General features: G+C 37.4%; 1 protein-coding gene across 1 annotated transcript; it reads right to left on the reverse strand.

The window, feature by feature from the left end:
* Positions 1–1,156: 1,156 nt before the first annotated feature.
* QSOX2 (quiescin sulfhydryl oxidase 2) lies at positions 1,157–25,447 on the reverse strand. Its single transcript, XM_035555203.2, has 12 exons — positions 25,183–25,447; positions 21,079–21,179; positions 20,098–20,146; positions 18,863–18,968; positions 18,573–18,663; positions 16,581–16,726; positions 15,471–15,614; positions 13,167–13,296; positions 10,764–10,886; positions 8,984–9,134; positions 4,797–4,985; positions 1,157–2,244 (listed from the first exon to the last, which is right to left on the reverse strand). The coding sequence occupies exons 1-12, from the start codon at positions 25,427–25,429 to the stop codon at positions 1,694–1,696; spliced, it is 2,028 nt and encodes a 675-aa protein (XP_035411096.1). The 5' UTR covers positions 25,430–25,447; the 3' UTR covers positions 1,157–1,693.
* Positions 25,448–25,468: the final 21 nt, after the last annotated feature.

Here is a 25,468-nt window from a genome sequence, read left to right on the forward strand (position 1 = left end):
AGCTTTAAACTTTCTATGCCGGGGCTTATGATGGACGTAAGACGACAACACCCTACCCGCGTAGATACAAGAATGAACTGGCCAGAGCCTACCTACCCCTTCTCACGTAGCAGAAGAGCTAGTGAACATTCAATTAAATTAAAAGTTGGAAATGTAGAATTGAAAGGAAAAGCCTTTTTATATAACATAATTAATCTGTAGAACTCACTGCCACAAGAAAACATTGAGGGCAAAACCTATTAGGATTAACTAAAGATTAGGTAATGGATAACTAGAACATGCTCAATTACATTGGATAGGATTATAAACTTCACTATCCAGGACGTGAATTATCCTCCACAGCTAGGAGCAGAAAGGAACTCCTATTCTGAATGGCAATTTTATAACTGTTTTCATGCTGTCTTGTAATTGCTCTCAGCTAGGATCCCAGACAGTCAGACAGATCTGTAAAAGCAACTGCCATATTCCCAATCGCTGCCACATCCCAGAATGGAGCAGCTCCTGGACTTGACCATAGTTAAAAGCTTTCTTGACCCAAACAGCAGCGCACTCCAGCACAAGAACAACCGAAATCAGCTGCTCTAAGTACTGTGCAGCCAGCTTTACAGCTGGCAGGTGGCATTCCCTCTGATCTCAGAGCCGGCAATACCAAACGAAGCATTTCTGCTGACTCACAGGAAGAAAAATTACTGTAAGGTAACGGAACTATTCAGGCATCCTAAGAAACGTACTATTTCCAGATCTACAAATTTGCTCTGGCTTACTGATGGAAATGGAGCCTCACTTTCCTTCAGTAAAACAGCATTTCCCTTTACTGGAGTCCATCAGAACTGACACCTGGATAACACAGTATTTACTCAGCTACTTCTCTGGTTCATAGATGAGTGAGGTGAGTTGTACAATGCTCCGTTAACACATCAAGTAGAGGAGCAAGTAAAGCACTGGGTCTGAGTTTGTTGTTACACCTGAACTCCCTTAGAATGGATGACAGCATCAGCAATCAGAATCAGGCTGCTTATAGAGATGCCTGCTGCCCCAAACCTCTCATCCTAGCAGCGGCTATCCTTGGCTGGAACATGAGAGAATGGAAGATCTACTTGAAGATGTAATGCCTTCCACTTTAAATATGCAGTGTAAATAATGTTGGAGAAAGTCACAAGGTTTACAATTGATTTAATCAAAATAGAACTCTTGTCTCCTGGAGGAAAAAACAAAACACCAAAAAAAAATACAAAACCAATTCTTGCTTCTCCAAATGAAGAAGTCAAGGTAACAGTAACTGTTCAGTACGCTGGTAGGTAAAATCAGCTCTGGATAAGTTTTTTAAAAATGGCTTGACGTACACGAAACAATATCCAATTTCTTTCCAAAACCAGGCACAGTTGATTGCATAATGTAATGTTTACTCTGCAAATGAGTAATGGATGTAGGCGGTAAGTCATGGAAAATCTGAACTGAAAAATGCAATGCTTTCCTCACTGGGTACTTTATGACAGCACCATGTGCCTCAGAGTCAAAGAGGGTTCTTACAGCAAGCTCCATATATTAAGCTAGAACACTTGTGAAATGACTTGGGAAGAAAGGGTTTTAAAACGAAGAATACTGTATATAAAATCCCTGATCATAAATATTAAAGCTGTATCTGGTACTGAACAGCCACGTACAATGAAAATGTTGTTTCCAATTTAAACGTCTATACAGATGAACGATAATGCTTCACTTTCCACCGTTTAGATCTCATTCGGAAAAAAAAGTACATTATCATTAAAAATAAGGACGATGCTACATACAGTACGACACACAGACTCATGTCTATGTTGGAAAATCCAATTCCTAAGAAAGATACAGACTGCCTGCTCTCTTCACGGTTAACCGATTCAACTGCATTTTTACCTCTGTCTTTTACAGGTCCATGATTCCCTATTAGCTTATCTAACATCTTAGACTCTGAATCTCGTATGTTTTCTTGGCCCAGGATGTTATTTTCTCTGTTTCCACTTGGTTTCTTCAGTAGATTTTTGTCTTTTACCTCCCTAGTATCTCCCACTTCAGATTCACTGGAGTCAGTCTGGCTTTCAGTGTATTTATATAGAATATTTTCACTGTTATAGTGATACTTCATGAACTGTAGAACCTGGTCCTCATTCCAGCTGTGTAATCCTTTAATTTCTTCATGACATGCAGGACAAAGGTCTGGAGTTGGCCACTGAACTTTGGGAAATTTTGGGTCTTCAGTCAAATCACCTAATTGACAGGAGGGAAAAAAAATCAGAAGTGAATGAACTAGGAAAAGCGAACCACCGGAAAACATAGAAAATATATTTCACTTATAAACAGCGAGGTTGGCAAAAAAAGCCAGCACAATAACATTTGTATTAAACTAGACAATCATGAACAAATTAGGAAATTCATGAGTTTCCTTAGGGATGCTTCCTCTTTCCTTTACAAACACAATCAATTATTTTCCTTTTCTCTCAGTAAAAGCTGTAGCATTCAAATTCTAATGCAACAGGATCCCACAAGTGCTATGTTTTTAGACGGCATGAAAACACCACCATCTGGGCCTTTCAGGGGTTAACTTGAGTTATGGTTCAAAACAAACTGCTCTTTTGCTCTCAATACTCTTTAATCTTGAAGCTTGGTTTGCAGTAAGCCATTTCAAGGCCAGTGACTTGCAGCTATTTTCATGTTTCTATATTGTGAATTATCCCATCCCAAGCTAAGCTTGCTTTTTCGTAGCTCATTTCATTACTATAACAAACTATTTCCAGTACTTTAAAAACCATTATCATATTTAAGGTGTATTTTTCAGTTTGCTTTTTACCATTAAAAAATAACACTACCTTGAACGAGATCCCATTTTAACATTTCAGTTGCTCATAGCTCCGGCCACCATTCTGTCTTGATGGCAAAGAGCTGAACACTGTAGCTAGTGTTTGTTTTATCCTTTGCTCTAACAAAACCAAAATATTTTAAATACTTCTAAAACAAAAATCTCTACAGCATAAAAAAAGCTAGTTTATTTGGTATCAGGATACTAATGCTTAAAATACCTGCAAAATAAATATAGATTCTTATTTGATTATTTTTATCTGTTTAAAGGCTGGAAACTTCTCCAGGATTTTGACCAAAATATTGTTTAAGGATCCAAAGAATAATTAAAAAAATGTCTCTGATATTTACAAACAAAGAGCAAGTTTGCAATAAAAATCACTCACTAATCAATTTGTTTCAGAAGAGAAGGCAAAAAACAAAACAACCTGTGGTATGATTACAAACAGAAAACTTACTGTATTTCATGTTCCCCTGCCAAAAAGAGTGCCATAAATTTTGTACACTTCAAAGCAACAGGAAATAATTAATTAGGGCAGAACCATATACAACAGTCTCATGGCCCACACTTAAAGGTTCTGCCAAGGCATTTTCATTGACCAACCATTATTTCTCATCGGAAGCTACATATATTACCAGAAATACAGATGCAGCTTTTAGGGATTAAAATAAGTCACTGTCCCAAAGAGAAGTTTTAGAAAACTTAAAATGCATAATTTGACACTTATTTATTCCAGTATTTTTATACTTCTCACTAAAAGGGTGTTTTAGCCAGCTGTTGCATTATTTAAATCAATATCCATGCGAGTTTTCCAATAACTTAATGTTTAAAATAAGTTCATTGCTCCACCACTTAGCAACTTCAAGTCAGCAAGACTACTTTTTTCTGTGTTCAGCCTGGCAACAGTAACAAACATTAAGGGGGATGATTTTATTTAATACCTCATCGTGTACTTCTTTCTCCTCGGAGAAAGGAGACTAACTGTTTATACACACAACAGTATTTAATACTTCATAAATTGTGGGAATTCAGCTTAACCACAATATAAACACAATATAGCATATTTAAATTGTAACTAATGCTACATTACACAGATCCATAACAGCAGACAGGGATTAAGTGCAAAGAGAAACCAATTTTCTTTAGTGCTTTAGTTATCTGATATCCCCATAACAGAAAAGATTAAATACAACCCAGTATTTTAACTGTATTTTTAGTCTAGCTGAAAACATAGCAATTGACGGGGGGAAACAGGTATTCTTCACAAAGTAATTTTATTTTATTCAGTTGTTGATCTACTAATCGCTTAGGCTCTTTTATCCTGAGAAATCCTCCTCTTCAATTACCACCATTTTCTATATAGCATCTCTCCAGAACAAAATGAAGAAACTAAGAAAAGTTTTAATACCCGTTTAAACTGTAATGGAAAGAAATTTAATTATTTCTATCCACTGAGAAGTAACCAAAGTAACCAACCTTTTTTGCTCCTTTCTGAAAAGGCTTTTGATTTGTATTTCAGAAAGAAATCTCACCAAGCAACGAGTGAAATTTCAGAAGAAACAGTATCTTTGCAAATGATGAAGATTTTTCATTATGTATCATAAGAAATGAACTGCACTACTGGAGTGTATCTCAAGTGTATGTATTTCTTAGTCACTCTGAAGGTACCGTGTTGGTCTTTGGAGTTACAGCTGACCAGGACACTCTATTTTGCTCTGTACAAACATCCTTAAGGTTGGTAGCCTGGTACACCAGTGTAAACGTGGAGTTTGTCTTCTCAAGTCAGAATTTAATAAAGGAATGTTAAGCTGAAATAACAGTAACCATTGTTTTAAACTCATGTTACAGAGCATAATTTGATAGCTATTTGTTCCAATATAAACTGCATTGTATAAGATGACATAGCCTTGTCTTTCAGAAACAGCTACCTTGGGTGGGTTTTCCTAAGCAAGGTCTTCCATACCTGCAAGTCTGTTATTCACTACGTTGTGTTTCTCCCAGAGCCAGAGAACAGCCTTGTCTAAGGTTTTAACAGAATCCATGGATTCTTTAGCCATTTCCTCAAAATGCTGAGCACAAGCCTTGCATCCAAAGAAGTGATGAATATATCTCCGCATGATCTGAAGTACTATTTGGGGATTGTCTTCAAGACCTAGAAAGACAGATGACATCCAGTTAGCGCCATCTGGACAAACATAGCCTCCATATGCTATGCATAACATACCGAAAAGTGAACCGTAGGAAAAGGAAACATTGCTACCTTTTCATTCCATGCGTATTTACACCTTCGATGTAAAAGCGATCAAAAGCTTCACACACTTCTTAGAAGAAATACCCCTCCCCAACAAAATACATTTTTTAATATCGTTCCTGAGTAGTCAAGGTGAGACGTCTATTTATTCACTACCAAATAATTTGGTTTCTAATATAGAGGTTAAAGTGATGTCAAACAGTATCTTTCAGAACAGTACGTTTTGAAAGACTGGGATATCAGACAACTACAAGTAAATTATTTCCAACACACAGAGGCTCAAAAACGCTAAGAGTGACAGTGCTATTAAAATGTGGAGTAACTACTTATACCAATATATTGCTATGTATTTAGCCCATTCAATTGTGCTTAAAGTTGCCCTGAACACCATGTTAAATACAACAGTTAAAAGGCCAAATATTCCTTTTAGTGACATGTCTCCTACAGAAAAGTATTTACAAGCTGAAGGGGAAACTTACTCAGACAAATGAGCATCAGACAGTAAAAAAAATTCTCAGAAGCGCCTAAGTACATTCTGAAATTGTTAAAATATGCAAAGTCCATGCTATCTATATTACAAGTAATTCTTCTTGAAGCAGAGACTTACTTCAGTATCTTGCCCAATAATTAAATGAATATGTTATGCATTCACCATTACATTCATGCTTAGGTGCTAAAGTTATGGTCAGTTTGCTACCAAGCCGCCGAGAGTCAAAAACCCTCTGAAAAATATTTCACGAGATACCTGTGATATCCATCTGTTATGCCATAACCCCAAGGTATTACAGAGTACCAGAACCTCATTACAGTTATTAATGGCACAGCTTTTCTGGCTGGCACTGAGCGCACACACCTAATAGCTATTTAGCAACAATTGAACTTTCAAGTGCAACTCAGGAATTCCTCCTAAAAATAAATACAAACACATTTTTCTTTCCGTAACAGCCAAACTCTTACACTAATGATGACAAAAAAATCATTATTTTATTCAGAAGCAGGCTAAAGTCTTTACGGATTGAGGACTTTGTCCTAGGCCTTTATTGTGACAGCAGGTAGCCCCTACATCGACACGTGACTCAAAAATAGTGTTACTTGCTAAAATCCTAATGCTTCATTTGTCTCAGATTTTCTGATTTACGCTTAATTGATCTAATAAATTGTGTCAAAATGTATTTACAAATTCATGCGTTATCTCAAAAAAAATTGTCAAAGGAAACATATTCTGTGACGCAGTGTCCTGGATTGATCAAACTACTGACTGCTGCAGCTAAAAGTAATTTTAGTCTACCTAAAAGTAATTTGCAATACAAGTTTTAGAGATTGCATGGTAAAGGGTTACAGAGCTCCCTGTCCTATTCTGGTAATGAATAACAAAGTCTAGTAGCACATATACCCTCCATACATGCATTATTTCTTGGAAAAAAATCCTTAGCAAAAAACCTATTCAAAACTATCAGAATATTTACCTGTTAACTATGTAAGAAATGTATGCAGATTGTCACAACACACCTTTATTTAGAACAGTGACGTTACAGTCTTAAACGTGGGGGTAAAAAGTCTTTAAAACCAAAAAGAAATCATAAAAAGCAAACAATCTCTACTCAGACTTTCAATATCTGTGATTGAATAGGCATGTATAAATAAAAGCTACGAGATTAAAGCAGATTAAAATACAGTATTAAAAGAAAGGCTGAAAAATAATTTTAGAAAGTTGAAATGAATTTCAGGCAAAAGAGTTTTATCACATATACTGAATATGAAGTTAGAAAAAAAACATTAAAAATAACTACCAGCAAACAACCTCTTAAAACAGAGATTCATACACAAATTTAATTATTCTCCTGTGCAGTGTTACATTCTTGAAGGTTCCCTCAAAGTTTATTTTCTACGTAAGGCTTTCTAATTTAGCAACAGATTAAAAAGAATTCAGATATTTATTTTTTTTTTTTAAATCCACAAGCCGGTCTTATTCACCCCAATAGATCCTGTTAACTGAAAACACATTTCATACAATTAAGTATGCCTAGGATGTAATTTCTACAACGATTTTATACACCCTCTGATGTGACCAATTATATTCAAAGTTCCTTTGGATTCCTTTATGCTGATCCCATTGCAGGTTCAAATTACACAGGTCAACGTTAAAAGACATCAAATACAAAACGATAAAAATATTATATCAAGAAAGCCATAGCAAGTTCACATGGCTGGACTCTGCAAGCAGGGGAAACTATCAAGAAAAATACATCTGGTTTAAAAAGAAAACAAACAATTGCAAAATGGCTCATTTTGTTTGTTTTTCTTTTATCAGCCCAGAGATGAATCTTCTATTAACATCTGCCATGTATCATCGTGTAATCCTCCTTTTCTCTTTCCTCCCAAACTACAGCAATTCAGGGTAACCCTAATCTTTAAAGTGGACAAGAACCATAAAACCCTACCTGTGGTGGGAAGGATTAGGGAGTACATCATGCTTTTTAGTAGATGGGATTTAAACAAGCAATAAGGAGAGGAAAACCTCCCAAGACATAATCCGACAGTCTCAGACTGACCCAATTCTTTCGCCGTAAGAAGTGATCATCACATATCTGCCCCGATTTAAATCAATGCTTAAGTGTGCCGAAGAGTTTTCAGGTTCCACAGTGTATTTTTAACTTCGGACTGACTAAAGCTCACAACTGAAACATGGAAGCAATTTAAGACGCAATTTTGCATAGTTAGATATTAAGAACATTTATAAATTTAATTAGAACAGTTTGGGCAGTTCAAACGAAAGGGAAAATTTAACTTATGCATGATGCTGTTGAACAGCTAATATATCACGCAGCACAAAAAAAAACTCACGTGGCAGAGCACAGCACTAACTTAAAGGGATTCAACCTACCGTGCCAACAATAACGAACAAAACAGAGAAACAAAAATCATATACAGGATGATGAGCTATTCTTAAATTTCTATTTTGCAGGAGGTTCAACATTAAGAATTGAGGGTTTATCACTGTGATTGCAAGTAATGCTGGACAAATATACGTATCCATAATTTGATTTTTTTTTTTTTTTTTTAAATGTACAAACCACCAGAAAATTGCAAATTTCTGAGCAAGTATGGCCAGGTAACATCCCATAAAGCATTTCTTGCAAAAGACATCAAGACAACTTTAATTTAAAGAATAAAAACCAAACAATGCACTGTCTTGACAAGAATAAAATCATATGGGGAGTGATACTTTAGCATTTATAATTTTATTTTCATTTGTGCTAAGAAGACTAGGAATCAACACCAGAACATTAACAGTTTCAGAAGATAATGCAAGTGTAAAAAGAAGCGATTTTACTAAGTGTTTGCAAAGAAGTGAGTACATCACACTGCACAGGTTAAGGGACACTATGTAAATTCATCTGAAAACAAATGTGTCATGACATTCTGTATTTGTGAAATAAAATTACAGAAGCATTGGCTAATGGTTATATAGTTTTTATAGCTACTAAATTCTACGGTTACATCTTATTCTTTTCAAATTAATAGTGTCACCTCAGATAACAATCTTCTTCCAATTTCAGATAAGAGAGAAATTCTGAACTTTTTTTTTTTTTTTTTTTAAACTACTCCCCTCTCTTGTTTTCTTACTCACATCTTTAGGCAACATATTTTATTTACCACATTTCTAAGCAAGGACAAATTGACACACTTTCTTTCAAAGCCACCACAATAAAGCTATGCTCTGACCCCTGCTGGTATAAAACTGAAAACTAAGCTTCAAAAGCCACTGTCCGTGAATGTATTAGTTGAGAATTGAATGGATTAGAGAAATCTTTTCCTGTACTTTTTCTATTGCATAGCAGAAATGCTACACACTTATTTGTCTTGTCCTTCAAGTGTCTCGCATAACTGCTGCTTACCTGTATTTATCAATGCTTTTGGTCGCAGCGCAGCTTGAACAGTTAGGGTATGAAACAGCTTCCAAAGGGAGCAGGTATAACCTCTCAGCTCTGGTCTGCTGCCCTGACATCCGACCCACTCAATTCTCTTAGTGAGAAATATCCCAGAAATCTGAAAATAATGTGTATTTAAGATATACGCAGCTTTGGTACCTAAATTAACTTAAACAATTTTGGAAATGACACTTCACTACTCAACACAGCAAGTATGCTTAAGAGATTCAAAGTTCCTAAAATTTGCTTGCATTTTTACATATTTTTTTTCCACATGGTTACCCACAAGCTAGTTCACTACTGAACACCCAAACACACATTATACACACTGGAAATTGCAAAGAACTCGAGACAGGCAAACTCACATAGCCAAACACAGACAAGCAATCCTGTTGCAGATAGAAGCACAACATTTCTACCTAAATAAGACCCGTGTTTAAACAAGCTTAGTATTTTCATGGGACACCACTTTTCAAAACACAGTGCATTCTCTCTTATTAGAATGTTCAGTCCAGAAAAGAGAGGCCCAACCCCAAAGGATAAAGGCTTTGAATTCTCAGTTGAAACAGGGAGGAAATATGCCTCTTAAACATTCAGTACATTTCCATCTCAGCCCCTAAGTTTTTCAACTAGCGTTAACAGCAATGACAATTCATCCTGAAATTGAGGTGATCCAAGTATAAAGGATAGTAAATTATTCTCTGCACTTGTTGTTAATGAATTCATGCTTAAGGCAAACAAATTGTAACCTTGGAACAATCCTTAAGTCTGAGATACTCTGATGCACCCTTATTAAACTCATCCCTCTTGCAAGCGTATTACGTGATACACAGTGTACAATCACTGATGTTAAACCTACCAAGATGCACATCAGAAATGTCCGATTAGTCTGCCAGAGCATATTAAGTAGCTTAACTTGTAAAGATTTTATTTTAAGCCCAGCATGAAAATAAACCACACACATACTGTTGTAAGTAGAGTTACAGTATCCCTGGGCACAACAAAAATTCTGCATTACTTGGCAAGATCTAAGTGACTTACAGTAGTAACATATTAACAGGGTAAGATGTAGAATTCATTTTTATTTCTTCTTAAAACAAACCCACTATTTATTATACACAAAATCTAGTGCAATATTTTTAGTTTCAATGACTTATCTCTCTGCTTCCTAGAACGCACATTAAGTTTCCAAGTTTCAGATAGCAATCCCTCTTCACAGGAGGAAAGACACAAATTAACTTCTGTACAAAGATGGCCCTATCACACTGCTTTGCATTACCAAACCGAGATGGGATCCCTGGCAAGGATTATACTGCGGCAGGAAATTAAAGAGGTTTTTTTTTTTGAAAACTCTTCAGGAATAATGCCCATTTCAATAGGTAAATTTCTCATCTTCTAACTCTGACGTTTAATCGAGAGAAACCTGCTGATAGCAGGCAAAGCAAGCAAGGCTAATTTAGAAATTTTTGCTGGCAATCTTGCATTTGAAACTGATGTTAGTAAACATGTATGTGTTAGTGATTGCTTCCTCATAAAACTGAGACAGGATTGGGTGTTTTAATTCTCTCATTTCAATTTCTTCATGTAGATTTTTCTTCCTGGTAATGATTTCACTTTATTTTCATTTCAACCTTCTTATAACTCCATTATGACTGAGGGACCATCAGTAAGTGATGTCTTAGATTTATATAGAATCTTATCCTTTACTAATGCTACATTTTTATGCTGGAAACTAGTAACAGCTTACCCGCATTTTGTTGTTGACCAGATCTAGAATAGCATCATAAGGGATTTTGTCTAATGGAAGGCTCACCAGCCACTCTTGCAAGGTCTCTAACAACTTCACCACAGGCTGACGGCCAGGAAAAAGCTGAGGAAAAAAAAAAAAGAAAATACCAATATTTTAAAGCACAAATCTCATTAGCAGCAAGACAGCTTTCTATTTATCTAAATGTCTTTTCCTTGTATTCAGTAAGTTTAACAGACAAGATTTTCTTTGTTACATGCAAATGCTTGTTCTGTTTATCAGTAAAAAGCCATCTCACATGAACTTGCTTACAAAATTTAGCATGTTGCATTCACAAAATGTCAACCACTATGAAGTTACTCAATTTCAAGCAGAAATGCTACAAAACAACTTTTGCCAAATTACATGAACTTTTGTATTAAGGTAATTCAGCAGTGTATAATTCAAGAAGGAGCATAAAACCTGAGTGAATTAGAAAGACTGAAATCCTTTCTCACTCTCAGAATATTAGCCACAAATATGGATTCTTACAAAAATTTCTTCAGACTTCTGTAAATATAGATAAATGACGGGAGGTTATCTAGAAAATTACTTTCCTTGTGTAATATGTAAAAGTGATTTGGAAATGGCGACTGCCTTACCTTACAAGTTAAAAAGTCATGGTCTGACATACAAGTGTGAGGAATTGTCAGTGGTAACGTCATTATTTTACATTAGAAATGCTTGATTGATGCTTGTCATTTCTATAGAATTAAGTAGTGTACACATAACATCTTCTAAGTACCTTTCCAGAGGAAGCACTATTTCTAGAGATGGGGAAATAAAATCCCTGTATTTGCTACCTTAAATACATAAAGCAATTTATGATATAAGATGCTATACATATGTTAGTCACTTTGCAGCCACTGTCCAACTATATGAGCAGAAAAGCACACCTCTGTACTACTGACCAAGTCTATAATTGCATTTGCTCCTGTAGGAACCTCAAAATATCAAGCATTGCTTTCTAAAAGACACTAGTTGCAGAGTATCTCAGGTAGATATGTGTCTCCTAGAAGTCAAAAAACAAAAAAAAAAAAACGAACAAACGAACACGCTTCTTGCTGAAGGATCCAGTTCTACAACAAATAAAATTTCCTTAGTAGGGGACTGGAGACCAGATCTCTGTGACTTAGAGCTTATCATCACTTTAAGTGCTGGTAAACAGGAGAACAGTACAAAAAGTGTTGGAAGTTCTGATTCATAAAGCTGTTTTTATTAATTTATTGCTAAATACTTAAAAAAAAAAAAAAAAGAGGGCAAGGTACATCGTTAAGCTCTGAAAACCAAAGGCTCTAGTCTGCAAAAGATACATATAATTATGGTACCAACACTGCAAACTTAGCATTCTGACCGTTTCAAATCTAAAGGGTCCTAATACAAATCAGTGGGTATCATGACTAAGAACTAAGAGAAAAGCTTTACACAAGAGAATGCAAATAAAGGACAGAAACCCTCACTTGTATAATGGCAGTCTGGAGATGAGCATGCAACTAAAAGACAGCATTCCCTATTTATACACTAATAGCCAGGGAAGCAAATGACATAAGCTGGCCAGGAGCCATCAGGAAGAAGAGAGGATGCTTTAGGGATAATATGATAGAAAGATTACCACTACACTTTCTTAAAGAAATGAGGCCAGCTAGAGATTTCTGACCTCTGATGGCTGCAGGGGGGCAAGAAACTGTCTCACTGATAAATCCAGATAGTTGGGGATAGTTCATATAGCCCTTATTATTCCCTTAAATTGGTTCATTTTATTTAAAATAAAGCAAAGTGTTAGTTGGTCAGTGACCCTGTAGTAGGCTGATGTTGGAAAAAAATAAAATAATTTAACTTTGTAAGTTACATCACATACATTACTTACATTGTCCCTTCATTTGAGTACAATGTGAGCATCTTCATTTTTGAAATACTGTACCTCAATTATATTCAAAATTTAGACTGACATTAGAAATATCTGTAAATACAACACTATTTGTCAAGCACGTGCTAACAAAACCCAAAATTAAGAAGTGAAAAACATTTTTAATCTCACTGAGTTAAAATAGCTATTTATCCTGAAAATCTGGTAAAGACTGTATTTATAATATTCATTCAATATGCTGTAGACTGCTTAAGCTTTATCTAAATTTGAGCCCTCTAAGATGAAACAAAGATGCATTTCAGCCCTTTAAGTATATCAGAACTGTATACAATAACTCAAAAACAACATTTAAAGAAATCCACAAAACTATTTTTAAGCTAGTGAGGAAGTATATATTTAAATATATTCCGAAAGACATTTTGAGAGGCTTACATCACATAATAAATTTTGTGTTAGTCATTTTTTTGTTAAAATAATCAAGGACCAGAAGTGCATACCTTCGCAGCAACGGTAACAAAATCCTTGAAGGTCTTTAGCTCAGCTCCCTCAAGCATCTTGTGCGTAGCAAGTTCTACCCTAAGCAGGTAATGCAATCCTGATTCAAGGTCAGCCATGTACAGCTTAGATCTGAAACACACATATATAATGTTATGAAGTGGCAGGTTTTTTTTTCGCTCATTTTCTCACCAGTCAATTTTACCTTCATGATATATAGTAAGGTGTCATTAAAACCTCAACGTTTGCCACTCCACAGTGATTGCAGTATATCCTATAGCATACATGGGAAGATATAGCAGTTACTTGAGGTGCTCGGTATGGTGAATGTCAAGTTCAGTGAGTTTCACTGTACTCTTTTAAAGGAGTAGTTTTATGTCACTTGGTTCTGAAATTAGGCAAATGAAGCATAATCACACAAGAATTTCTTCTATAATTGACTAAACTTTTCATCTTCCAGCCAGTTTTACCTTGTAATGAAATTATAACCCTGCAATTGTCAGCAAGGAAATGGGTAGTGTAAGGAAATTATAGTTTCTCTTCAGGATCTGGCAGGAACAGTAAAATGACATGCTACAAAAGAAGGGAAACTCTTGCTTAACACAAGTAGATTATACACAGACCAGAAGCGCAAACAAGACTGGGAAAAAAAATCAATGCTGGAAAGGACTGAATCTAGAAAATCCGAATGTAGTAGTATTACTGTAGACTCTTTGCATTCAAGTTTAAGAGATGTAAATAAAATTGGCTGTTAAGACAGAATTATGCACCTTATGACAGATACAAGTAAAACATCTAAAGTAAATAAAAGATTAACAGTTCTTTCTCACAATCATCTTCATAATAAAAGCACTTCAGATAAAATGCAACAAGTAAAACACCCTATCTTTCAATGCCTTCAGAGCACAACCTTTAGACAGTATGATGCAGATCAATGTAACTGAACAAACAAATTCATAGTAATTGTTTACGTTCAACAGCACCATTATTTCTAAACCAAATAGAATGAAGAGAATAATCGCTCGAGAAACTGGCTGTCCCCACCTCTGAAATAACGTGCATGAAACAGCACACATTAAAATGCAGAATAATCTACATTCTTAACACAAATCGCACTTATTTTACATTTATATCCTTAATTAGTAATGTACTCACTTAAAGTTTAAAAAAAATAAAAATCAGAAGTCTGATGACATCAAGTTTCTTAAAGATAGATCCACATGAGTGCATGAGGTTTCCCCAGAAAAAGCCTATTTGGAAGACACTTGGACTAGCGATTTGTATCAACAAGAGTTTGTCTCACAGGAAAGCAGCTCAGTTTAACTAAGTTGCTTTGGTAACAATGTTTGATATAAAATACTTCCATAATGGTCATGATGAAGATGACACTAACAGTGTCCACAAAAGAAAAATAAGTACAAAAATCAAAGCACTCAGTCCTGTATCTTTTCCATCTAAAGATGCTGAGAGATTATCTCTCTGCAAAGCCTTTGCTTCCTTCTTTCAGAGAGAGGGATGGAGTGCGAAGATAAACCTCACCAGATTTGGTACGATAAACATCTTTTACAGTGACTTTGGCATTTTCTATTATATTTGCATTTGTCAAGCATTTTAAGTGGGTACTGCTCCGTTATTAATATGCACAGAGAAAAACTGTCTTCTACAGCAATGTGCTATAGCTTGTTATTTTATTGTTTATTTTCTCAGGGTCACTGTTTACTTATGTCTCCCAACAGTTCAGATCAGTGACCTATGTAATTCAGGTGTTGGGGGTAGTAAGTCCTTGATGTCTTTACAAGAATTAAATATTTAATAACACTTTTTTGGAGGAGAAAAAACCAAAATGAAACAACCACTTTTCTCTCCATAGCAGTGTAGATGCTTGCTGCTAAAAACAAATACTGAAAGCCCGGTTATTTGATCAATGAAACACTGCTCATGATCACAACAGTTACTTGCATTTAGAAGAAGTTGTAACCTCGGTGCTGGAACTGAACTTATTGACCAGTGTTATCTGAATATACTGAGAAATAGATTAAGTTGAAGCAACAGCTGAAAGCATTGCTTTCAGTATTAAGCATGAAAGCCTTTTATTTTATTCAGCAGAAGAATGCTGATGGTTAAGTAGTGACCAACCTATTCAGTTCAAGGTGCATCACCTGGGATGGAAAGAAATTTTTAAGCCACACTAGAATTTTATAATAAATGACAGCGCAGTTTCCTATGTGGCAAGAAAAAACTGCAAGCAAATTTTAATAGTCAAGCATTGATCTGAATTTCAAGGTCTGAAAATCAGTATCACTTACTTATCAAATTCTTTCCACTGCTTGATTTCTGTGCTTTCCTCTTTGTTTTCTTTAACAGGTAGCTCAAGTGGCAAAAGTAGTTTTTTTCTTACACCTGGCAGTGACTTTAAATATGAAGAAAAGGAAGACCGAAGAGGCTTCACGCTGCATATAAACGAACAAAGTAAAGATTACTTTTCATCTCACGTTAAAAGAACATGGAAGGCAAATTAGTATGTTTATAACATATTCACTTTTTCCATTTTACAGTTCTGGTATGCATGATGTTTTGCTAAAAAATGAAAACGAAACTGTTCAATTTAGGAACAGTAATAAAAAAATCACTGGGATTAGTAGTTTGAAATTCCATACAAATGAAGAACATCAGCTTCATCGAAATACCTGCTTGCCTTATACAGACAAGTTCACACATACAGGTTATACGTACAGCTTGCTTTTTGACTTAGAAGCAAGGTTTTTAGAGCTCTGATGTGTCATTTTTTTCCACTTTTATTCAAGTGTTTTCCTTTCAGAAGTATCACAGTAATAGGTTAAAGCTATGAATAGGCAGCGGTGGTAAGCAAAAGTAGTACTAGGTCTCTTATTAAGAAAATACACATAATACTAAATGCTTTATAAAGAACTACCAGCATATCAAACTCAAATAACAAACATTTGCCTTGAGCTTCTATTTCCAGTAAGAAACACTACTTCAGAATTGTCTACTTAAAAGTAAGTTTTGTCAGCAAATAATCTTGTTACTGTAGCCAAGCATCCCAAGGGTTATAATTAACTGCCACACCATTTTGATCACTCTTTCCTACCACAATATGAAATCTCACTTCCACTGACAGAACCCGTATCTGTGCATTATAAGAGCAAACTGTGTAACAAGACCACTACATACGCTTATCTAGTAATTGCTAGAGTGCTTGAGTCAGGCGATTTTCAAACACAAAGGAATGAAACACAAAATTTTAGTCCACATAATGTACTGAATACAAGCCATGACAACGTCATTACATACATGCAAAAATGGTTATGAAATAACTTAGTATGAAAGGAAGCTATAGCAACTGCTTTTATAGCTTTGGTGAATTCCCCTATATTCCTCTGAGACAAACTACTTACATGTTAATTAATCCACGGGACCCATTTGGATGCATCAGATAGCATGAAGGGACTGAGGTAATACCAAGTTTCTCTAGAAAAGGCTTATCAGAATTCAGTGCTCTCTTTACCACAATGTTTTCATACTGGATCAAGTCTAAGATAACCTGTGCAACGAAAGGTAACACGAATTATACACCCTTCAAGAAATATGGAGGACAAGACAGGTAAATAGGTCAGGTGCATCATCAAGCTGTTCACCAAGAAAGTGCATCTATGAGCATTCTGTGGACACTAACAATTTCATCTGAAGAAGACTTACTCTGGAAATTTATCTTCCATTTTTTTCTTGGTCTATCCTGACTTTTTCCCCTTTGAAGTCTAACATCTGAAGAAAACATGCGAATGAATGATGAAATGTCCTCATACACCTCAAAATAGCACAGAGAATACTCCGCAGGTACGCTTCATGTTATATACGTAAGAGTTTAAAGGCAAATTTTCAGGTAACAAAGAAACATTTATTTGGTCTCATGACTTTAGGGCATTCTGATGTCAAAGTCCATGACTTAGAAAATAATCAAGGGCTTAAAGTAACACAAGATTTTGCCTGGCAAGCCCTGTACTCTATGGTGTCACAGCATCTAGCTGTCCCTTCAGCTCGTTGTTTACCAACCCCACAGCACAGACTGCATATAGGAATAAGTGCCCATACCTCAAAAGTTCCAGTTCAGAGACCAGTATCTTAGCTCAAAACGTTCTTCATCACCTCTTTAAACCTGATGCTGGACTTCTGCACTGGAGCAGCTGGGAGTGGGCACACATTTCTCTACAAGGCATAAACTCCAGCAAATAGAAGAGGAGGCAGAAGAGGGTGGTAACATAAAGATGCCTCGAAGATTTGCCAGGATTCAACTACCAAAGTTCTTTGCCAACTACAGTCAAGGTTGCACCTATGAACACGATGACTCAGTTTTAAGTAGTGAAAATTTGCCATTTAAGAAAAAGTCATTTTTCCCTTATTACAACGTTATTATTTCCTGTTTCACTAAACTATTTCTACAACAGAAGGTAGTAAGATTTAAAATCAGTTTGACAAAGTACTAGAGAACTTTACAGTCATCACCTTCTTTTTGGTAATGCCCACTTGTATCAACACAGCAGCTTCCAGATAACAAATGTCTGGTAGCAGCCTGCTTCTCAAAATGATTCTCATTTTTGGCGGCACACCCTCCACTTACACAACTCAGCCATCTCAGCATCAAATCTAATTAGAAACATTTCACAGACATTGGATGTTTCTACACAGATTATGCCTAGATAATTGGGCAATTTATTTTCTTTACTTATCCTAGATCTTGGCAGCAGGAGAAAAGTAACAGTTGTCTAAGCTAACAGCAGGCTCATTAAATGGCAAAATGATGCCAAATCAAATATTTTATTGGGGGGGGGGGGGTGGTGGTGAGGAAAGCAAAAACCAAAGACTTTCATTTCATCAGTGGCTAAGAGCTGTGAAAATAATTTTATGCTATCATCTTAACTTAGAAAACAATTTCCTAAACCCTACATGTGAAAAAAAGAGAAACAGAGGTTTTAGATTATTATGAACAGTTAAAATCATAAGAGCTGCCCAGAAGAACAAGTATTATGAACAGTTCTCTAGCAGTAACAAAAACATAACATCTGACAATATTTTTGTTGTGATCTTCCAGCTCTTGAAACAAAAGAATTATGCTAACAATGAAATTGAAATATTAATCTTCCTCCAGAGTGTAAACAGAAGTTAACATGACATTGCGTTCATTTGTAAGCAAATTCCTTTGTGTAATTAAATACAAGAGCCCAACGTAATCACTTGACTTTGTGATATCCCAAATACACCTGACCTGACCCTCATCATCCTTTAATACAGTCCTACAATCACAAATTTTCTTGCTTGGCTAACTAACATAAAACTCAGCTGTGTTACGATAAAATTCATTCATACTCATTATGTCATAAATCATACATTACCTCTCGCCCGACATAGGAGTTATTACTCTCGACCACAACGGCAGTATAATGATCGCTGTTCTTGTCAAAAAGAGCAGTGATATCACTGGACCTTTCAGGAAAAGAAAAGCCATTTAGCACAGGTAGAATGCCATAAACTCACCGTTATCGATGAAATTTCCTTTTACCTGTCCTGTAGCAGAACTAATAACAACAAAAACAAGCTTACTCCACCTTTAATAAGACCATCTACAATTTATTAAATTGACATAGCAAGAATACACCAGCTGTATTTTAAACACAGAACTTACAAAACTGGATCCAATGATGGGCAGGCAGGTGGTCTTGACTCTTGAGAATGGTTCTGTAAGAAGTCAATCATCATCTGGCGAACTGTTTGCAGCTCACGGTCTGCTCCTGCTCAGTACAGGTTACAAAAAGATGAAACATCAGGAAACTGTATGAAAATCTACATGTTAATAATTCGTTACCATTCTCGTGCTTTTGTGTGGCATTTTTTGGATTTACATTTGGACTCAAAAACCAGGCATTACTATTTGGCTGAAGAACAGAGGATTTAGTTGTAGGATTTCACTGTAATGTTGAGACGAGATCGTATTTAAAAACTGTCAACCCATCCCCAAATTTATAAAATATTAAGACTTTTCCAAACCTAGCCATCTGCCTGCCTTGCTGATTTTCTCTTACAACAATGCTTCATTCTAAATCCATGCTTGTTTTCACAGTAGTTGCAGTGGGAGGCTTCAGTAGCTTTTTTTGCAATAAGGATATTCACCATGGATTTAAAGCAGAGGTGGTACCATTCTTATCAAATGGGCCAGGTGAGGTTACAAAGCCACAGAACAATATAAGGAAATAACTGAAGTGTGAGAGCATTTTGTATGCTTTAAAAGAAAGAAATCAAAATGCACAAGCTCTCACAAATGCCAAATGTAACAGGTACAACTACAGTCTAATTCTACATGAAGGGTTAATGGTGCAGGTGGTCCCGCTTCTGACCTCTGGCCTTTTGAATGTTAATCCCTTGGAAAAGACAACATTACTTTTGTCCTCAGACAAATCACCTCAAGCTGTGATCTTGTCAGACACACAGGATAAGCCTGGTTTCAGTTAGTCAACATCTGAATAGGGGTTCTCCCAATGAGATTCAGGATGCCTGGAAACTGGCCGACAGGTCAAAATGCACCAGAGCCACGACTGATCAAATTGGATCTCATGCCCATGAGATGTGTGTGTTTCTGTTTTTCCCCAAACAAATTTTTAAAAAACAATCCAACCACTTCTGAACCACATTTCAAAAAGTAAGAAATATAAGTTTTTAAACAAAGGTTGTGTTTTCACCTGTCTAAAATTCTGCCTGATATTTTGGTTTAATACAGTAATTGTAACATCACATCTTAAAAAGCTTTTCAGTGTCTAGGTTTCTAAACTAATTGACAGGACAAGGAATTTTGCTAATTTTTTGACAAATTCCTGGCTGACAGGATAACTGCTTTGGATATTGCTTACAGTAGGACAGTCTTACCTTTGGAATTTTCTCCAGTCGTAAACTGCTTTGTAAATGCTTTGAAGTACTATGCGGGGAGGAAAAAAAAAAAGTATTATTGCTTTGAAAATAACTTCACTGTTTAAGAAAAAAGCTCAGTTTAGAAACAATATAGCCTTCAAGAGTTTTTACAGCTCTCATTACAAAACACTTTTATCTATCTAGTCTTTACTTCTAGCCTGTGAGTTCCAAAGACCTGCTTCCCAACCATATGAGAGTAGCTCGTATATCAAAACTCTGATCTAACAATCAAGGAAACTTTCAGAGGAAAAATACCATAAGATATAATTCAAAAGAGTTTATCAATCTGTTACTGCGAACATTAACCCAAACAAAAATTGACTGATTAGGAAATCAGTACTACGAACTATGTATATACGCAGAACATTATTCAAATTTTCTCAAATTTAGTGGTTAGACTGGATAGACAGTGGAGCTTGACGCCTTCTACTACTACTACAAAAAAAACTTAGTGTCTAATAAAGAGCGTATTACAATTTATAACTGAAACTTTAAAGACCAAAAAAAACCACAAACAAACCACATTGCTCTTTCTATCTGGGTAGAGCACCACAACTTCTACAGTAAAACCCCTACTGATCCTTCTTCTGTCGTAATAATGCTCATTCAGCCCTCTCCTTCAATCACATTCTTCTAATGCTTACAGTTAACAATGTGATTGTACAGACTGGCAAAGACAGAGAAGTTAAAAATTTTCAGATTTTAAACTGAGGACTGAATTACTACTCCAAATAACTGCATCAACTATCGCACTGAGCAAGAAGAACTTGATTCCATCTTTTATCAGCCCTGCAATTTTCTCTGCAAAGTCACAGAAAAAGACAAGATAAAGAAAAACTAGTTACATGCAATACTCTGGACAAGTAAGTTTGTTATGGTTTTAGTTACTATAAATAATCCATGCGTCATTTACGTAGGGCAATATATCGTGCCACTTACCCTAAAAGTCGGATAGTAGTGAATACCATATTCTTTACATGTCTCATAGTTCTCTTCTTCCCCACAATCCAGCACACCGATTCTAATTGCAGACTCCCAATCTGGAAAAAAAATATGTATTTCTATTTTTAGCAGAAGTGATCAGAGGTCCCAGCTGACAGATCAGCCTGGTTCCCAAGGAAATCAGGCAACAGAACTCTGAAGATAAGCATGCAGAATATATTTAACCGAATAAGATGAATGCAGCAGTTACTCGTTCGTGTGGCCGTCAATTATAAAACTGTAGTTTTGATGCATCTGGTATCAGGGTTAATTTTAACAAAGGACTCACTAGCTGCTGAACTTGCAACGTCCTCAGAGGTCTCCAGATTCGCACTCACCACAAGGCTCCCATATTGCCTGCTGAACAGTGTCGTTACCTTTTAGTACTTTCCAGGAGTACCTTAGAGACACTTCAGAAATACCTGAGTTTTAACCAGAGCGCTAAATAGCTGAGTTTCCTTTATAAATGTTTAATAACCGTAACCACAAGAGTTCAAGTATTTCTGTAAACGTGCTTATATAACTTCAATAAAAGCTTTCAATTCATTCATAGCTTTTTCTTTCTCATTTTGCCAGGAACTTATCTTTTCGAGCCATGCTCCGCTGCAGCAATCACTTTACGGAAGACCCCCTCCAAGAGACTCTTTGTACAGCTACTTTTTAAAGCTAAGCCGAATCAAGACAGCTCTGGGCAGAACTGAAGATACATCTCAATTCCCAAGGATCAATAAAATATAAACCAAAAAAAGCACTAAAAATTAAATTTGCTTTTATAGCAAGGAGCATAGAAGCTTCATCAAGTTCAAGACCAGATTGGCAGTTGTATGCCTAGCTGCTTTGGAAATGTAGCTTGACCTTTATTTGTCTTTGAGGAGGATGGGGCAGCTGAGGGGGAATTTCAGTTGTGCTGAACATGCCAACAGCTGAACAGGCACCAGGAGTGACTACAAGCATTCTAGAGCAGATGGGCATGTATTCACACGGACACAAAGGATACAACAGTCCATTTTATCAAACAAAATGCAAAATAAATAAAACAAAACTTCGGCTTCTGGGTATCTATCTCATTCAACTTCCACCACTCCCCCTCCTTTTTCCACCTGTCTCGATCCTCCTCGGCACAATGAATAGCAGCTCTATGAACTAATGCAAATAGCCGACGTACAACAATGGGACGCATCTCCAGCTAAACACTTGGGTTAAAGAGCACCAGCTGGGATGTGTGCTGCTTAGCATTTGCTTCTGCTTAAAGAGGAGCTTTTCGTTTCTAAGGGATGTGGAAGTCGCTGGAGTACACAGCCTAGGCTGTGTAAGTTCACACTATCACTGCAGCATAGATTTTGGGGGTTTTATGCTGCTGAATTTTTAAATAGCATTAGCATTTTTGAAATAATACATAACTCAGTTCTACTCGCTGCATGCTGTAAGGAGGGGGCAAAGGAAGATACCCATGGAGTTTGCTATTACGACAGAGTACAAGTATTCTAGTAGCATTCAGAGTTCTGCAGAGTAGAACAATTAGCACGGCCTATTCCACGTGGAGTATTTTGTTAAATCTGAGAAAAATGTTTAAACATACTGAAGGTTGCTCCAAATTTATAACAAAAACGTAAGTGAAAGATAAAGTTTCTGACAGAAGTTATGCTAGAGGCTCCAAACGACACGAAAGGGGCAGATGAATGACACCACATTAACCAACGCGTGAATACATGGGATAAACTGGCAATCCAGCAGGCTGGTGGATTGAAATGCTGCTCCCACTTGTGAAATGCTACAGAATACCAACACACCAGCCGTAGGGCATCGCTAGGAACATGCTTCCTTGCACAAACCTTGCGTGCTCCCTGCAGAACGTGTATTACAAGCATCGTGCTGCCTTCTGTCGTGATGTGCAGTCAAGGAGATCAGGAATGCATCACAAGGAACCCCTCTGAGTGCTACTTGAGAATGATGTATTTATTTAACACATAGGCTGCTTCCAGAATAAGGGCAAGGATTCCATCATTCCTCATCAAATGTTCCTCATAAAACAATTTCTAGAAGGAAATCATTATTGCCATATCTGGAACAACTGGCCAGGATTACTTCTGCATGTAATTCAAGGGTTGTTATATGTGGGATTTCCAAGAGTTTGCTACTTCTGCACAGAAATTTGCTGCACATAATTCCTGCCCACAGACATTTTGGGGGATAGATTCAACCACCCTCTAAGATATCAGAAGTACAATTAACTAGAACGTCCACTTTGGACACTACCATAAAAAAATGAAATGCATGATTAGGAATACAGCAGCAACCACTCCAAGCTTAAAGCCAGTACGGAGAGGACAAAGTATCAAAATGAAAAATGTAAATTGCACAAAAGCAAGCTGTGCTCCCATTTTTCAGGAGCATTATCTTTAAGCTTGCAACAATATTGCCAAGGTTTAACAAATGAGAAATGGAATAAAAATTAAGTCTATTAGCACAGGCCTTCTATTTAGACAAAGAAGTTGCACCAATTTAATTGATCTATACTCGATTATTAAATGCAACCACAGTGATCTAGGCATTCTCTCATATAGTTGAGTCTGCATCCCCAAAAGCAAACATCCTAGCAAGTGAGTAAATATTTTTGAAAAATAAATGTTGAGACAGTGTATGTGGATGAAATGTTTTTCGGATGAAGCTACCAATGAAAAGTGTGACTGTTCTCAGTCTCCTGCTCAAACCCATCCGTTCCAGTTTTGAGACGGAAACCCTTCGGTGACAAATAACACCAATTTGCATTTGCTGGTAGGGCCAACATCCACAAACATAAAAGTGCACCGTTTAAAAGAAAGTCTTTATGAAGACTTAGACTACGCTAAATTGGCCTTTACCTGGTTACAGTAATACAGGTGCCTAACATTGTTTGCAGTTATCATGACTGCAGATAAGTAAGAAAATAAGTATTTGAAGAAGTCATTAAAATTTGTAAGCAGTATTTGTTGTAAAGGTATCATGCCACTGCAATAATAGATAAATGTGTCCCTGTTTTATGCTGAGAAAAGCTCCAGTCACTTCTGGATCTTCATGATCTCCACTGCAGCGTTCCAACACCTTCTTGTTCTTTCATTTCTTCAGAACAAAGTCTAATACTATTTTGGCCAAAAGCAAATCAAATTAGAAGGTGAAAATGTGACACAAGCTTATGCAACGAAAGCAGAAAAAAAGCTACTGCTTTTATAAATAAACAAAACCCATGGAAGTAATGAGTGTTTGAAAAGCTTGGAAACCACCAGTGCTCTGTGTTTCTTGTTTTTCTGAGTTTCTGCTCCACAGTCAGCAGCCTCCAGCACATGACAAACTCGTCAGGGCCTATTTTTGGGTAGGCCTCCATCTCCTTACGTCTAAAAACACGTATACCCAATACTGCACCTACATTTTGTTTCAAACATTGTTAACACTTTTCACACCCAAGACTGCCACAGAAAAGCCAGAGCACTTTGCCGCCTCTCAAAGCGAAACCACATCAATGCATCGGAACCGCGGTCTCCATCCTGATAGCGTCCCTTGGGTAAAACGCGATGCCCAGAGCAGTTTAAAGGCCTTTTAAGACACACGTATTCAGCATGACATTTCCCACAAATTCCACCTCAGGTCTTCTCCCCACCACAGGTATTGAATTTAACCGAGAGCTCAGGGACCCGCTTGCTTCCTCATATCAGATCTACGGAAGGTGAAACACCTCAGCGTGCGCCAGGAAAAGCAGGCAGATACGAGAAATCCGACTCTCGCTGAGCTAGATTTCTGTATTTATTTATTTTTTCTCCTCCTGTTCTTTTTCCCCCGCGGCCTCCCCTGTACCCCCAACACTTACTTTTTATTTACAAACCCCCCAACCCCAGGGGGCTCTCCCCAAAACCTTCCCAGCCCCACCGCCCCCGCTGGGCCCCAGCGCCCAGGGCAGGCCCCGCCGAGCCCCCCGCCTTGCCAGGCCCCGGGCCAGCCTCACGCCCGTTCCCCCACAGCGGGCCGGGACCTGACGGAGCCCTCCCGGGGCCGGGGATGAGGACGGGGACGGCGGCGGCTGCGCCTCACCTTTAACGTCCCCGGCCAGCGCCCGCCAGGTGGGGGCGAAGGCGATGCAGTGGCCGCAGGACGAGCTGTAGAACTGCACCACCCAGGCTGCCGAGGAGTTGAGCAGAGCCCTGCGCACCGTGCCGGCCGTCAGCACGGTCAGCGGGTCCTCCCCGGCCCGGTACAGCCGCGCCGCCGCCGCCGCCACGGCCGCCGCCAGCAGCAGCAGCAGCGGCACCGCCAGCGGGCGGCCGCTGCCCGCCGCCATCTTGGGAGGCCGGCGGCCAGGGGCGGGGCCCGCGCCCTA

The sequence above is a fragment of the Cygnus atratus genome, chromosome 19 (assembly GCF_013377495.2).
Source record: "Cygnus atratus isolate AKBS03 ecotype Queensland, Australia chromosome 19, CAtr_DNAZoo_HiC_assembly, whole genome shotgun sequence".
Lineage (NCBI taxonomy): Eukaryota > Metazoa > Chordata > Aves > Anseriformes > Anatidae > Cygnus > Cygnus atratus.